Source organism: Montipora capricornis, chromosome 4 (genome assembly GCF_036669925.1).
Source record: "Montipora capricornis isolate CH-2021 chromosome 4, ASM3666992v2, whole genome shotgun sequence".
Lineage (NCBI taxonomy): Eukaryota > Metazoa > Cnidaria > Anthozoa > Scleractinia > Acroporidae > Montipora > Montipora capricornis.
The window spans coordinates 25,685,735-25,700,734 of record NC_090886.1 but is presented as its reverse complement, the minus strand read 5'-3'; the positions used below and the strand labels follow the sequence as shown (position 1 = coordinate 25,700,734).

Genomic DNA, 15,000 nt, shown 5'->3' with positions numbered 1-15,000 from the left:
CATTTGTGAATGCCCGCGGATGAAAATGGTCGGCCATGTTGGATCTTTTACGGTACGCCAGGTCACGCGCGGCATTTCAAAGTTAGCCGAATTTGACTCCAAAATTTCCAAACGTGTTAGCCTTAAGTTCCACCTGTCTTTTATTCCCTTCAATTTTCGATTAGCCTTAAATTCTTTTATTTCTGCCACTTCGTCCTTAGTCTCAGTCGTTTGTAAAAAAACAATTATCCACAGTTAACGTTCTTTAATGCTCGAGTTTGCAATTATTCTTGCTAACTCCCTGTACGTACAAACCGTTCGACAATATTCAGATTTGTCTTTCTTGGTAAATTCTAGTTACGGCGCTATTTTGAATGGTGTTGAATCCTCAAACCACTTGTTTTCGATGTCACGAACCTCGGACGGCAAAGAGTTGCGAAGTTCTACCTGGTAGACTTGTCTACTTTGCCGCGTAATTTGTATCCTAGTATCCTAGTATCCGACTTCCCAACGAACTTCACAACGTGGCGCTGTAAAGTAATGTGAAAGAGACTGTAATTAGAAAAATAACACACAAGGCGGTAATAAACATTGTAAAACAATGCATTTTAAATTATTATTATTATTATTATTATTATTATTATTATTATTATTATTACTGATTCTCACCAGTTGTTCCCCTGGGTAATGTAGCTTAGAGACACAACACTTTCCGTAATAGGTGAGCAGTTCCAAGGATGGTGGATAATTGTACACTTCCAAGGAAGTCAGGTACATTTAGCTTGCCAGACCAGGTCTTTGAACCTGTTGATATGCTTCCAAGAGCACCAATCACGATAGGTATTATTGTGACTTTCGAGGCTCCATGAATACTTCTGATTTCAAATGCTAGTTCCTGGTACTTTTCAACCGTCTCCTCTTCAGTTCTGGTGATGTTCTGGTCCGCTGGCACAGCTATGTCAATAAGTGTCCATTTCTGTGTGCCTTTTTGCACTAGAGTAATATCTGGCCGATTATCTTTTAGCTCTTTGTCTGTGTAGATAGTCATGTTCCAGGTAATCCTCACTTCTCCATTTTCTGCGGTTGGCATTGGTTGATGGTCATACCACTTGTCAGTTCACTCTATCCCATACTTCCTGCACATCTCCCAGTGCACCCGCATGGCCACCTTGTCGTGGCGCTTCCTATACTCTCTCTGGGCAAGTTTCTTGCATCCACTGACAATGTGTCGTACTGTTTCAGTGGCATCTCCACACAATCTACACAATGGTGTCTCTGAGGTCTTATCTATGCTGTACTTGATCGAGTTTGTTCTTAAAGCCTTTTCCTGAGGAGCAAGAACCAAACCTGCCTCCTTTTTTAAGAATCCGTTCCTGAGCCATCTACAAGACTCCTCTCCAGCTTTATCTGATATTGGTTGGACAAACGCACCACGTAGGGCTTTCTCCCAGTTTTTAACTTTCTCGTCTTTTCACCTCCTCTCATAGTCCTGCATACTCTCTTCTTCAACAATCACTTTCTCCTTCAACGCAGCTTAAAGCATCCACTCTGTGCTCTCTCTTAGGTAGCCATGAAGGGATTTCCTCTCCCTTCTTACACACTCCTCGATGCCGATCAGTCCTCTTCCCCCTTCCTTTCTCGGCAGGTACAGCCTCGCAACATTACTTCTGATGTGTAGACAGCCATTCATTGCCAAGATCTTCCTAGTTCTTCTATCCATGTTGGCTACCTCCTCAATTGTCCAATCCCCAATCCCCGCACTGTAGCGTACTGCACCTACAGCCCAGGTGTTGATGCCATCGATCATATTTCCTCAATTGCGTTTTGATCTACACAACTTCTTGACACTTCTGATATACTCCGATGTTATCTTGTCTTTCGTCTGGTCCAACTCTAAGATGCCGAGGTATTCGTAGCCTTCCTCCTCTATTTCCTCAATATGCTGGTCGTGGGGTAGTTCTATTTCGCTACTGCCAACTTGTCTTCCCCTTCTCATTTCTAGGACAGCACACTTGTCTAGCCCAAACGACATCTTAATGTCTTGCGAGAAGATCCTTACTACTTGAACAAGTGTAGACTCACTTGTTCAAGTAGTTTCAAGTAGTTTGAAGTAGTTTGCTAGCTCCGTACAGCTTTAGATCATCCATGAATAGTAGGTGGTTAATGGGCTTCATGTCCTTTGCCAGTTTGTATCCAGCTCTCATTTTTCGTAGTACTAGGGTCAAGGGTAACATAATCACTATAAACAGTAGTGGTGACAAGGAATCACCTTGAAAAATGCCTCTCCTAATGTCCACCTGCCCGAGAGCCTTTCCTCCTGATGTAAATACTGTCTTCCAGTTCACCATGCTGTTGCTGATTATAGAGATCATATTCTTGACAGCCCCAACCATCCACCATATCATATGACTTCTTGTATTCTACCCGAGCCATTGACAAGATTGTCAACCTTCTCCGGCAGTTCTTCAGGATTAGCTTGTCTAGAAGCAATTGATCTTTAGTTCCTCGGGATCCCTTCCTGCACCCCTTCTGTTCATCTGTTAGCAGTCCATTCCTTTCCAAGTGATGGTATAACTTCTCTCCCATAACTCCTGTCAAGAGCTTCCACACCATAGGTAGCAGTCTTCCCCTGACCATCCACTCTGGCACATTCCCTTTACATATACAGTCTTGCAAGCATTCTTGCAATCTAGCGTGCAATCCTGTCATTTTCTTAAACCAGAACCCCTGAAAAAGATCGGGGAAGGCTGCTTTCTTCATTTCTAATATCCTCCACAGTGATGCTGATATCTTCTTGCATCTCTGTTGTACTTAAGTCCACCTCTAGCCAAGAAGATCTCTCATTGTGACCGACTTCCTCCGACCAGATCTTGCTCCAGAAGGAGGTTGCTTCTGTGGGATCAGGTAACACCGTCTAACCTCGTTCCTTTCCATCTAGTGCACGGTTTTGTAGAACAGCTTCTGATTGGTTCTAAACAGGTGGTTCTGTTTGAACTGTTGACATCTCTCGTCCTATCTTTTTATCTTAACTCCACCTGCCTTGATCTTCTGTTTCAACATGCATGAGACTTTCCCTCTCTCTTTGTTTCAGTCTCATGTTTCCTCTTCGGACTTCCTTTCGATATCCCCTCAATCCTTCTCTTCCAGAATGGCTCTTCACATTCCCATTCTTTCTGTAGTAACATATGCAGCTGCATACATTAAAGAATTCAGTTCAGTTGAAGTCCTGAATTTTTCAGGCTTCTCTACGCAGCTTCTAAAAATCCGTTCATAACTTACTAAAGAATTATTTTTAGCCTCTTTTTGTAATTCGCAGTTTGGAGGACAACAGATAATGCATGAAAGTGTGATAATTTATAATGCACTCCTTTACTCTGTCATCCAGGGTGTTGAGTTCCTTTATTTTTAATTTTAGTACGTTCCTTTTTTATTACCGTTGTGTAATGTTTCACACTAGAGATGTTTAATCAAAACTGAAAAATGTGATCATCATTGAAAATATTTCATGTACGAGACGATATATTTGACCGAAAAGCAAAAAGCACGTACAATGAAACACGTAAAAAAAAAAACTACTTCGGATCAATTCTAAATCCAGACTTTTGAGATTCATCACTTCAGCGCTTTTTAATTTTGGGAAAGGATTTGAAAAAAAGCTGTTTTCCATGCAAAGATGATGCACAACAATTACCATACATGACAGTTTAGCCCAAATGAAAATAGTTCGGTTTCCTGCAAATTTCACAGCAGAAAATACACTATTGTTAGCACCTTTCCTAAGCGAAAAACACGGGGTGCTGCAGTCCGTTGAAAACAAACACCACAGAGCCAGGTACCCTATGCTTTCGCCCGGCTCTCCGGCACCCCGTGTTTTCCATAGACCCCTGCACCCCGTGTTTTCCACGGACCCCGTTACTCTGTGTTTTCCATAGATCCCGGCACCGCGTACCCCGTGTTTTCCACGGACCCCGGTACCCCGCGTCCCAGCTTTTCCACCAAACCGGAATAATCCGGTTCTTTTAGACTTTTTTACATGCACGGTTCGTCCTTGTGTCCCTAGGGACAGAAAAAGCCTGTCAAAACTGCATTGGGATGGTTTCTATTTTCTCAACTCGTCTCTGATTCATGCTATGGTAGTCGGTCATTCCCGACCTATTCTCAAGTTTTATAATTTTTTTTTCCTTTAATCGAGAAAAATCCGTGGAAAGGACACTGGTGGCTCAATTGGTTGAGCACTGGGCCGCCACGCGGCCGGACCAACACTCAGCGTCTTTAAATAACTGAGGAGAAAGTGCTGCCTTTGTAATTTCATGCGCAAATGGTTAGACTTTCAAGTCTTCTCGGATAAGGACTAGAAATCGTAGGCTCCGTCTCACAAATATCTTCCGTGTTCATTAGTTCCTTGTGGGATGTTAAAGAACCCACACACTATTCGAGAAGAGGGGGGATGAAGTTCCTGTTGTAGTGGCTGTCCTCTGTGTGTATATGGGTGGATGGGTATAGCAGGTCCACATCAGCTGAACATCCAAAAGTTCAACCTGCTCAAACAAATAAATAACTAGCAAACAAACTTAAAGAACTTTTGAATTGTCGGGAAACGGTAAAGTATCGTCAGAGTCCTTTGTAATCGTGTTACTGAAAAACAGAGAGTGCTTTTTCTCATCGCTATTTTGAGGGCTGGCGGCAATGTACATCTTTTTATTTTCTGCGATTCCTTTTTCCTTTAAAAGGAACTGGGCATCCAGCTGAGATACCCGAGTTTTAGTCCGGCTTCTCAACAGGATGCCCCAGCCGTTTTTTGGTTGCTAAAAGCGTGCGGCTCGTTATGGGACGTTTGTCTTCCGTAAGTTTAACATACTTGGTACATTTTATCTCCTTAATTAAGGCAGCGACTTCGAGGATTTAGTCCAAAACATGCCAAAAATATGATATAATATATTGTTACGTTTAAGTTGATTGAAATTTGTGAACAAAAAAATTTCTGATTGGAACACTGGGGGCTTATAAAAAAGTCCTCATTCCCCATCTGCTATTTCGCTGCGTTTTAACATGACCGATGTAACGCTGTCTTTACTTCCTCATAGCACATGTTTATCGGAAATATTAAAGTTATTCGATGTATTATGTGATCTAATTAATATATGAGGTATTGCAATCACGTAACGTAGGATAACGTATAGATTTAGCCAAGCCTAAAAGCGGACCTCCTGTTTGGAAATAATTATGCATCTGCATAAAGTACAAAATTGATCCTCATCAGAGTATACAGCTTACAGTGATCAAACACCTCTGAGCTGACAGCAGTAAACAAACAAGCCTTGCAAACAATAGGATGCAAACGATTCACATAAAAAGCCCGCACTTTGACATCGCCGTCAACATCTGTTTGCAATGGTTTTTGCGCGCATCCTACATTGTGCTTGTTTTTAAAGCTTTTGCGTTGGTCCGCTTTCACTTTTTCTGTGCTGCTTCTCCTGTGTTTGATGAGATCGATGTGCACGTCCTTTTTCTGTTGAACATGAAGTCGATCCAGTCCGAAAACATGCGTCAAAAATCCGAAGAATATTAGTCACAATGAAGTAGTGTGGCCGAGTGGCTAGGACTTAAGCGGGAGATCCCGTATTCAAGACCGCGTTCTGACTCACTCATTTTACAGTTCGAAATATTTTTTCCATGCGAGTTTTTAGTTAGCGCTTTCGATAGTGCTCTGACAAGAAAACAAACCATTTTCTTCAATACCAAATGAAATATTCCAGTAGTTACGATTTATCCAAGGGTCAGGATGTCTGCGTCATAATCGTAAAGCGCTACATCCGTTTCACTGAACGGTAGACAAGAGCACCCAAGGAGAAAATTAGCGAAAATCCTTTGAGGGACATTTCTAAGTTCCTTGTAATGTATAAAGACTCCCTAAAGAAATGTTTTTATCACCTAGAATAATTTTATCTGTTCAGATATCTTAGCTGAAAATTGGAGTGTCCCAAGATATAAGGGGGCGATATCTTCATTTCAGAAATTGCAAGCTGAACGTTACCTTGTAAGACCTTCCCGGCAAACCATTTGATCATCCGAAACTGCTGGTGACCGTTGTAACTGCCAAAAGTTGCAAAAATATCCCTTCCGAAAACGCAAGAGACTACGTTTCCCTTGTTGCGAATCTTTCAGGTGATGCTTTAGTAAAGAAATCTATAGCTGTTTGGCTACGTTCGTAGAACCAATTCTTAGAACAGTTTGACTCTCCCGAACACATATTTCACCGAAGATTATCGTTGGGTACCCCTTGGTAGAGACCTCTGAAGGTACACGGTAACCTTAAGAATGTATCTTGATTTTGTGTCAATTAATTGCGCGAATTTACGAAAATAATTTGAATTTCTAATTTTGAAAAAATGAAATATGTTACCAGTTATTTAATATGAAGATTCAATCCAATTCAAAAGGAATTACAGACTAAATTTTCGGGGATCATGCGTTGCTATTAGTTCTACAGTAGCTTTGCCACGTTGTTTGACCGATAAAAACCCTCACAAAACACGACATACCTTTCATGAAACAGATAACAACGACGATATGAAAGCTGTAACAGGTACTGATGGCTTAAATATGAATCATCACTCAACCTCTAGCGAAACCAGGTGTTTGACAGTAGAAATTCTTTCGTATATCTCCGATTTCGCGAAACAAACGAAGAGAACACAAAAAGTGACAACGACCATGGCTTGTGGATGACGTAGAATGAACATGTGGCCACAAAAACATCCCGTTTTATTTTCTTTTTAAAAAACCTAGCCAATGATAACAAACGTTACAATTGTGGATAAGAGTTAAAAACAAACGGACTCAATTTTATAACGTGGTCTGCCCTGCAGAGGGCATCCCACGTAATGATTACTGCAGAATTTCCGACAAGAGGTTTGAACTCGGCCAAAATCCCATACATTCACTGTAATTTAAGCTGCGTTTTCCCGCTGACCAAGATCATATTTGGTCAAGTATTGTAGATGATGAAATATCCGGTGAAGTTTTAGCAACCCTCAATATTCCCCACCCGGATTCCCCTCTGTACTTTAAGTTCAAGCCAAAGTTTTTGGGGGCACTTAAGCGTAGGAATTACAGATAGTTTGCAAAGTAAAGACTGCACTGTTGTTTGCGTGGAAGCATAGAACGATAAGGTGAAAAGGGCTGGGAGGAAACGTTCAGAGTTATGTGATGCATGGTTGTCGTAATGTCCTTAGGCCAGTTTTCAGGCAGTGCTAAATGAGAAGAAATGAAGTAATAATTAACTAAAATGTGTTTGGTATATATCATATATATCATATATCATCTCATTCAAGTTACATGTATGGAGTTAAATGTTTTCATACAGGGACATGTGGCTGAATACTTTTCTCACTGGGGGCCATCATGTACGCCCCTTATTTCCTAGAGATTCAAGCTGGAAATTCCAGTACATCTATTGTTCTACAGGAGGGCCTTATTTGCATAATTGTTACCATTTTGGTATAAATAAGATTGTTTTATCCCCTTTATTTCTCTCTTTGGCTTTGAACGAACTTTGGGCGTTCGACCCTCCCACCTCCCTGTAGCGATGGCCTGCGTGTTGCCATGGCTCCTACTCCTTCAGCCTTGTGGCTCGCCTCTTCTCATAACTTACTTCTGCCCGGGGCGTTTGGGAGTGAGGGTTCCAGGTGATAATTTATTACTAGTGGTTGAATGTATATAATTGATATAATTATCATTATTTATTGTATTAATTCATTCATCAACCCCAGCTTTTCTCTGCTACCCTTTCAAACCCTCCCAGTGCTTTCAGACGGTTGAACACTTCATCAGGATTTACACACCTCAATGTGACCTACATAGTGCGTTTCTGTTGCCTCCTGTCACTCATGAATTATTAATGAACTTTACATAACAGATTTAAATGTGAACAACGATCGCACCCATATTTTTGGATCATGGAATGTGGACTTTAGACTGCGGAATTGAACTGGGTGCTGACCAAGATATTGCAACAACAATTCACTGAAAGACTGTGAACTTTAAAGGAAACCAGCTAAAAATCTTTCCAACAAATTAAAGTGTAGGCTACCCATAGCCTCCATGTTTGAAAATGGATTGCCAGTGTTTTTCCACTGTTTCATGATTCTCGGGCTCACCAAGCAAGTGCATTGCACAACAGCAAAAGATCTATAGAGAGTACTGACGATGATCGCAAGTGCTCTGTCGCGTTGAATAACACATTTTTTGTGTTTCTAGATCTTGGCAACGGTTTCAATTGCAGTTTCATCTGCACTTGCAATTCCCCACAGCCCGTCCTTCATGAATTTCATCCAGCACTGGATATTCCGTGTTCCATAATTGCGGGTTGACTTTTATATACCGGACTAAAATGGTCAAGAACAAAGGAACCATTATTATTCGAGTTAGGCCTTGCTAAAAATTAGGTATTGTTATGTTCGCTTTGTTCTTTTGTTTCACAGACATTAATAATTTCGGATCCCGTATATGAAAGACTATCCATAATTGTACTCGTTCGACAATGCAATCGTACCCGTCTTCGCCTCTGCCATGTTTTCTTCACATTTGCTTGCACCGACAACATATTACGTAAAACAAAAGACAGAAAACATGGTACCTGTAATAACACCCTGATATATTTTCAACGACCACTCAACTTCTATACAGCAATCGGACTTTAAATTTAAGATTACCGGGCCCATAACATTTACAGTTATCTGAATAACGAAAGAAAGACAATGCTCAAGACGTAAACAGAAAACGAAGTCACATAGAAGCGAGACAGTGACGTCACAATAATAACACTTCATTAATTAATTGAAGCTATGATCCTCGCAGTTATGAACGCAATTTTTGCAATTGCGTAAAGAAGCCTGAAAAATTCAGGACTTTAACGGGGTTTGAACCCGTGACCTCGCGATACCGGTGCGACGCTCTAACCAACTGGGCCATGAAGCCACTGACGTTGGGAGCTAGTCATTTGTGGGTTCTAATGTTTCCGTGAGGAATGAATCAACCATGAAATGATATATGAAATGGATCATACATGAACTGCCCGTTGAAGTCCTGAATTTTTCAGGCTTCTTTACGCAATTGCAAAAACTGCGTTCATAACTACGAGGATCATCGCTTCACTTGATTTCATATCCGCAGTTCATGTATGATCCATTTCATATATCATTTCATCGTTACTTCATTAATTCTTTTAAGAAATGGTTATATTCGATGACGTTACGTGGCAACCCTTGACAACCTCGGTGTTAACCCGCTTTGGCAGATAAACAGCACTTCTTTTAGGCAGAGAATAACTTCTGGGTTAGGCACTGATCTCTAGTGATTAGGTGTAAGCGCCGGCACGAAATGACTAGATTTCATAAATTGTTCTGGTGACACCATATTTAAAGTTAGTGAAAGAAAGATCGTTTGGTAATTTATATACACGAGACTAAGTGTTTCACCTTATTTTGGAGTATCCATTATGTTCACAGCCATAAAGAAATTGGGATTTTGACAAGGCAATACCGCATTCTATTGGCGGCTAATTGGAAGAAAAATGTATTTCTTTTAGGTGTCTAATTAGGTTGCTTGGTATTAATTCCCATTGGGATAATTAGGCCTTTATATACCACTCCTCGTGAATGTCACACCACTTGACGCCGACCAGTTTACTCGTTTTTTCCATACTATTTTGTATTGTCGTTTTAAATAGCGTATGACTTTTTTCTTATATTCCTTGGCTTGTAACCTGTATCCAGTGTGTCCCCGGCTCAGTTTTTTGTAAATAAACTCGACCATTGCTGCCGGCTCCCTCCACTATTTGTTTGTTACTTGTCTCTTCTATACATATAATAGAAATGTTATCTATTCGGCTGAGCGAAGCGAAAGAGAATAGAATATATTATTGTATTGGGCGGAATCGCTCTGCGGTATTGGCCGAGAATATATTATTTTATATAGTAGAAGTTGCAAATGGCAAGTGAAATGTTGCGAGCAGCAGATACTGGGAAAACAAAAAAGTAATGGTTTTGGGTACGATTTTCAACAGGATCTAGGAGACCTAGTACTCTGATTCCAAACGCTGCAAAATCTTCATTCCAGCTTCTGGGCGTTGGCAAAAAAGATGAAGACAGCAACATACATACATACTTTATTGAACCTCCCCAAAGGGGCTTTTCAGGAACAATAATAATTATAAAATAATAATTTACATAATTATTTAAATTATTTACAAGATTAAAATAACCAATCATTACTATCAATTACATAACTACTTATCACGATATCAATCACTTCCTAAAAAATCCCTTAGCAGTTTGTTCCTTAAACGCTTCTTAAAGATTATTTCGTTGCTACAAAGTTTCAAATTAGATTCCAAGGAATTCCACATGCTAACAGTTCGGTAATAAAAAGTTCTCTGTCCAGAGGCAGTTTTAAAAAGAGGGATATTTAAAAATTGGGAACTCCTGGTTGTATAACTATTTACATCAGAACGTTTGGTGAAAATAGTGCTCAGGTATTCAGGGGCACGACAATTCATACATTTAAAAGCCAAAATGGTATTTCGATAATAAAGCTGACTGGATACTGGAAGCCACTTAAGGCGTTTCAGTTCAGGCGTAACATGATCATATTTCCGAATTCCACTTACTATTCTACACGCAAAGTTTTGTACCGATTGTAGTTTGTCGATATTTAACTTCGAGCAGTTGGCCCACACGTTCGAACAATAAAACAATTTGCTAAAAACTAAGGCATTAATAACTATCAAAAGGGTCTTTCTATCGAATGCATGTTTGACGCGGTTAATCTGCCCGAGAGAAGACATGCATGACGAAACGGTCTTAATAATGTGATTGTTGTACGATAAATGAGGGTCCAATAACACTCCCAGGTCCTTTGCAGTTTCACTAGGTGATAAGTCCTTCCCTAATAAAGATAGGGTGATATCTTGAAGCTTGGGTAGCACTTTTCTGGTACCAAACACCATAAGTTTGGATTTATCAGGATTTAGCAGTAAATAGTTTCTGAAGCACCAGTTACACACTTTAAATAAATCTTCATTCATTTCTGCCACGGCAATGTCTTTTTTCTGAAGCTTGAAGGAGACTTGAAGCTTTGTATCATCTACGTAGCTATGAGAGATGCATTTCTGTGGAACAGCAGGAAGGTCGTTTACATAAATGCTAAAAAGGAGTGGGCCCAGGATGCTACCTTGTGGGACACCACTACTTAGTGGCAGGGACTCGGACAACGTAGAGTTTATCCTTACAACTTGCTGGCGATCACTGAGGTAACTGCGAAACCACTGGAGACAGGTGTTAGAGGCGCCAACATCCTTCAACTTAAGTAACAGAATTTCATGACTGATGCTATCGAAAGCCTTGCTCATATCCAATAACACCACTGCCGTCAGTTCACTTTTATCAAAGCCGCTAAGTATTGCATCCGTAGATTTAATTACTGCTGTTTCGGTTGAATGCCATTTCTTGTTGGCACTTTGGTTCTTTGACAGCCGTTCCTTAGAGGTTAGGTAAAAATTAAATTGATTATGAGCAACCCGTTCGCAAATCTTTGAGAGAACAGGTAAAAGGGAAATAGGCCGATTATTGTTCGCTTGTTCATGATCACCATCTTTGGGAATAGGCACAACTTCCGCTATTTTCCAAGAAGAAGGGAAAGTTGAGGAGCCAAGAGAGGAATTAACTATAGATGTAAACTAGACTTTGTTGAAGATGAGGAAGCATTCATTTGTATATCCAGATCGTCGTTGTAGATGTGACGTTAAAGTTAGCCGTTATGGCGATCGAAGATGTCAAGTCACATGAACACGATCTATTGGAGAAATATATCTTCGGTTTTACGTTATTGTAAATGCTGGCGTTCGAACACACCTTTAGCTTATTTTCATGGATCATATTTAACGGTGAATAATAACCGAGACAAAACGGCTTGCGGCCATTTTGAAAAAAACCGTTTAGGTGATTACCGTGTGTAATCCCCTCAAGAACAACCACTCAACGCAGAGAGTTTTCAATAATCAGCTATGTAATTATTGCTGCCGCAGTGAGTGAGACTGAAGCCAACGAACGGGGTAACTCTCTAACCGGGAGAAGAATACATTTTTTTCAAAGCGCAATGGATTGTGGTCAAAGGTGCAAGGAATTATGGCTATGCGCGAATCTTCCATTTCGCTTCTCGTTTCCCCAAACCACAGATAGTTTACAATGTCACGCAACAAAAAAATTAATTCGAAATCTTTCAATGAAAAGGTCAAGAACTTGGAATGTTGTAGGAAACAAATCTTTAAACCACTTCTCCAATTCTCAGGTCTGTGCAGTTCATCGTTTCTGAGTTCTTTGTAGAGTTTTGTATGAAGACGCCATGTGATCCACTAACATGGCTTCCGGTAATCAAGGAAAACTGGAGTTCACTTTGCGATGAAAGCGCTTATTTCTCGCTCATGAAATAAAAGATATGTGTATGAATACACCTCCTTATGTACTTGAAAGGCTCAAACTGCTGAGATTCATAAAAATAGACATTTTTTTCAACCAAATACAAAGAGCGTTGTATCGTGGTGTCACGCGAGGTGACGTTTGGGAAATTCGAAATGCTGTATTTTAAGCCTTATTTACACTAGCAAGGAGTTCCTTGAGAAGTCCACTTATAAAGGAAAACTTGCCGACTGTATACACTGCCAAGTTTTCCTTGAAACATCTTTCCTTGAAAAGTTTTCCTTGGTAGTGTAAATGAAAAATATGACAAGTTTTCATTGACAAGTGCACTTGACAAGTAATTTACACTATCTAATATCGTCCTTGACACGTTTTTCCTTGACGAGTGTCCTTGTTCAAAAACTAGCATGCCAGTATTTGAACAACGACACTTGTCAAGGAAAAAAATGTCATAGTTTTCCATTTACACTGCCAAGGAAAAATTGACAAGGAAAAGTTGTCAAGGAAAACTTGCTATTGTAAATGAGGCATTAGAAACGAAGGACCTCACGTAACTGGAAACTTGAAAAACGATTTATTTTTAGGTCATCTTCCACTTTCTTTAGAAAAGAAATTCAGAAGATCTAGCGATTTTTATCTCAGAATTTAATGACCTCACTGTAAAAAAACATTTACTGTTTTCTCTCTACTCGGAGGTCCAGCTGGGGGTCTAGTGTGGGGGTCCACGTTTTGTACCGTCCCTGCACAAAACCTATTAAAATCTCCCCACAATTCCACGTGGGAACCGTCGTTAAATTACTGCAAGCATAATTGAACATCTCCCTTAGCAACATTTCTGCCGTTTAGGTAAACTAGTACTAATGGCAGTTATGATGTTAAATATATAATTATTTGCGCTAAAACGGCAACATTCCACCTCTTACATTTTCCTTTATTATTGATTCTATGTCTGTTATCGCTTCTTCTCTCAACCAATTTTGTTTTGGCATATTTCCTTCCTTTGCAGAACTCACGAAAAGTATTCCAAAAGGCTGCAAGAGGAGAACCACAAGAAGATTTGTACCTTTTCTGTGCATTTTCTTCGTCGGAATATACATTGTCTGCACACCGGTGTGCCAGTACCTCAAGAATAACAGAAAGGTAATGCTTTTTTCTAATAAATTATAATACGAAAAGGTTATTGGGCGCGTGGTGCGCCGAAGGAGATTCCACAGCGTGGCACATTTGAGTCACAAAAACAGTGTTCACCAACCGTTTCTTCAAGGTGTCTTTTCACTTGACTGCAAAATTTGGAACACCCTTTAGTGCTGTGTTAAATGTCGTCTCGTCAAAATAAGCAAACTACCGCTTGACAAAACTCGCTTCAAATACCGACCTTAGTTTCTATCTACGAATTCCAAATCGTTTGCAAGAACGAGTTTCTAAATTCACTTCGCATACTTCAGACAATCAGTTGCTGACAAATTATAGTTCTTAAAACCTCCTTACGACCCGAGAAGAGAGGGTTCTGCGGATGCGATGGGCTTGTAATTGAACTCCTGGATACTGTCTAATTGTATATAAAATCAAGAGGTAGTTAATCCTGCGTTGGCAGTAGGGTTTAGCTCCAGAATATATATTAAAGATTCAACCTACGTTGCAGGAAACAAGTAAAACCAAGGAGCATAAACCAAATGATGTAACTACGAGATTAAAGGTTTGGTTCTTTGGCCTCATCCAAGAAAAAAGCACGGCTTTACGTCTTTCAAATTTACATGAGAAGAGAGAGCCAAAAGAACAAACCAACTCAATCCTCACAGGACACCGAACCCAGGAATTCAACCCGGGTGACTTTGTTGAAACATTAGTACAGTACAGCTGCCTATGTTAATACGCACAGTTTTTATATGCTTTTTCTCTTCTCCACAGGAACCCACAACGTGGTCGGAATGCGAGCGGATCATTACAAAAAATTCTTGGTGTTCCTTTTCCAAATTCGAAAATTCGTTTTGCGCCGATAAAAAACCAACAGAAACAGAAGTGTATTCCCGTTATGAAGAAAAAGGTTGCAATGATGTAAAAGAGGAATTTTTCCCTCATCCCTCTCCCACGCAAGAAGAAAAAGACTTCCCCATTGCTTATGCAATGGTTGTATTCACAAACGCAGATCTTGTAGAGAAGGTTTTACAATCCATCTATATGCCTCAGAATGTTTACTGCATACACGTGGATGTCAAATCATCTGAAGCATTTCGAAAAGCAATACGAGCCATGACTGCTTGCCTTGACAACGTTTTTCTGACTGATAAAGCTGTCGACGTGATATGGCCTCATGTTAGCATTCTTCACGCGCAAATTAACTGTCTAGGGGATTTAATGAAGAGCTCAGTAAAATGGAAATATTTTATGCATGTTACTGGGCAAGAGTTACCCCTTTACAATAATGCCGAAATTGTGCGAGCGCTCGCCAATCTGAACGGCTCCAACAACATCGAGAGTTATGCTGTTCCAATCAATCATTGGCATCGATATATGTATTCCCACAGAGCTGACAAGGTGGAAGGAG

General features: G+C 40.2%; 1 protein-coding gene across 1 annotated transcript in view; it reads left to right on the top strand.

Moving 5' to 3' along the window:
- The window catches only part of LOC138045815 (N-acetyllactosaminide beta-1,6-N-acetylglucosaminyl-transferase-like), a 21,274-nt gene that overhangs the window by 1,988 nt on the left and 4,286 nt on the right, over positions 1-15,000 (top strand). Inside the window, exons 2-3 of the mRNA XM_068892443.1 lie at positions 13,462-13,595; positions 14,364-15,000. The exon at positions 14,364-15,000 is cut by the window's right edge and continues 4,286 nt beyond it. Of these exons, the coding sequence (XP_068748544.1) occupies positions 13,462-13,595; positions 14,364-15,000 (771 nt within the window). The remainder of the gene's footprint in view (positions 1-13,461; positions 13,596-14,363) is intronic.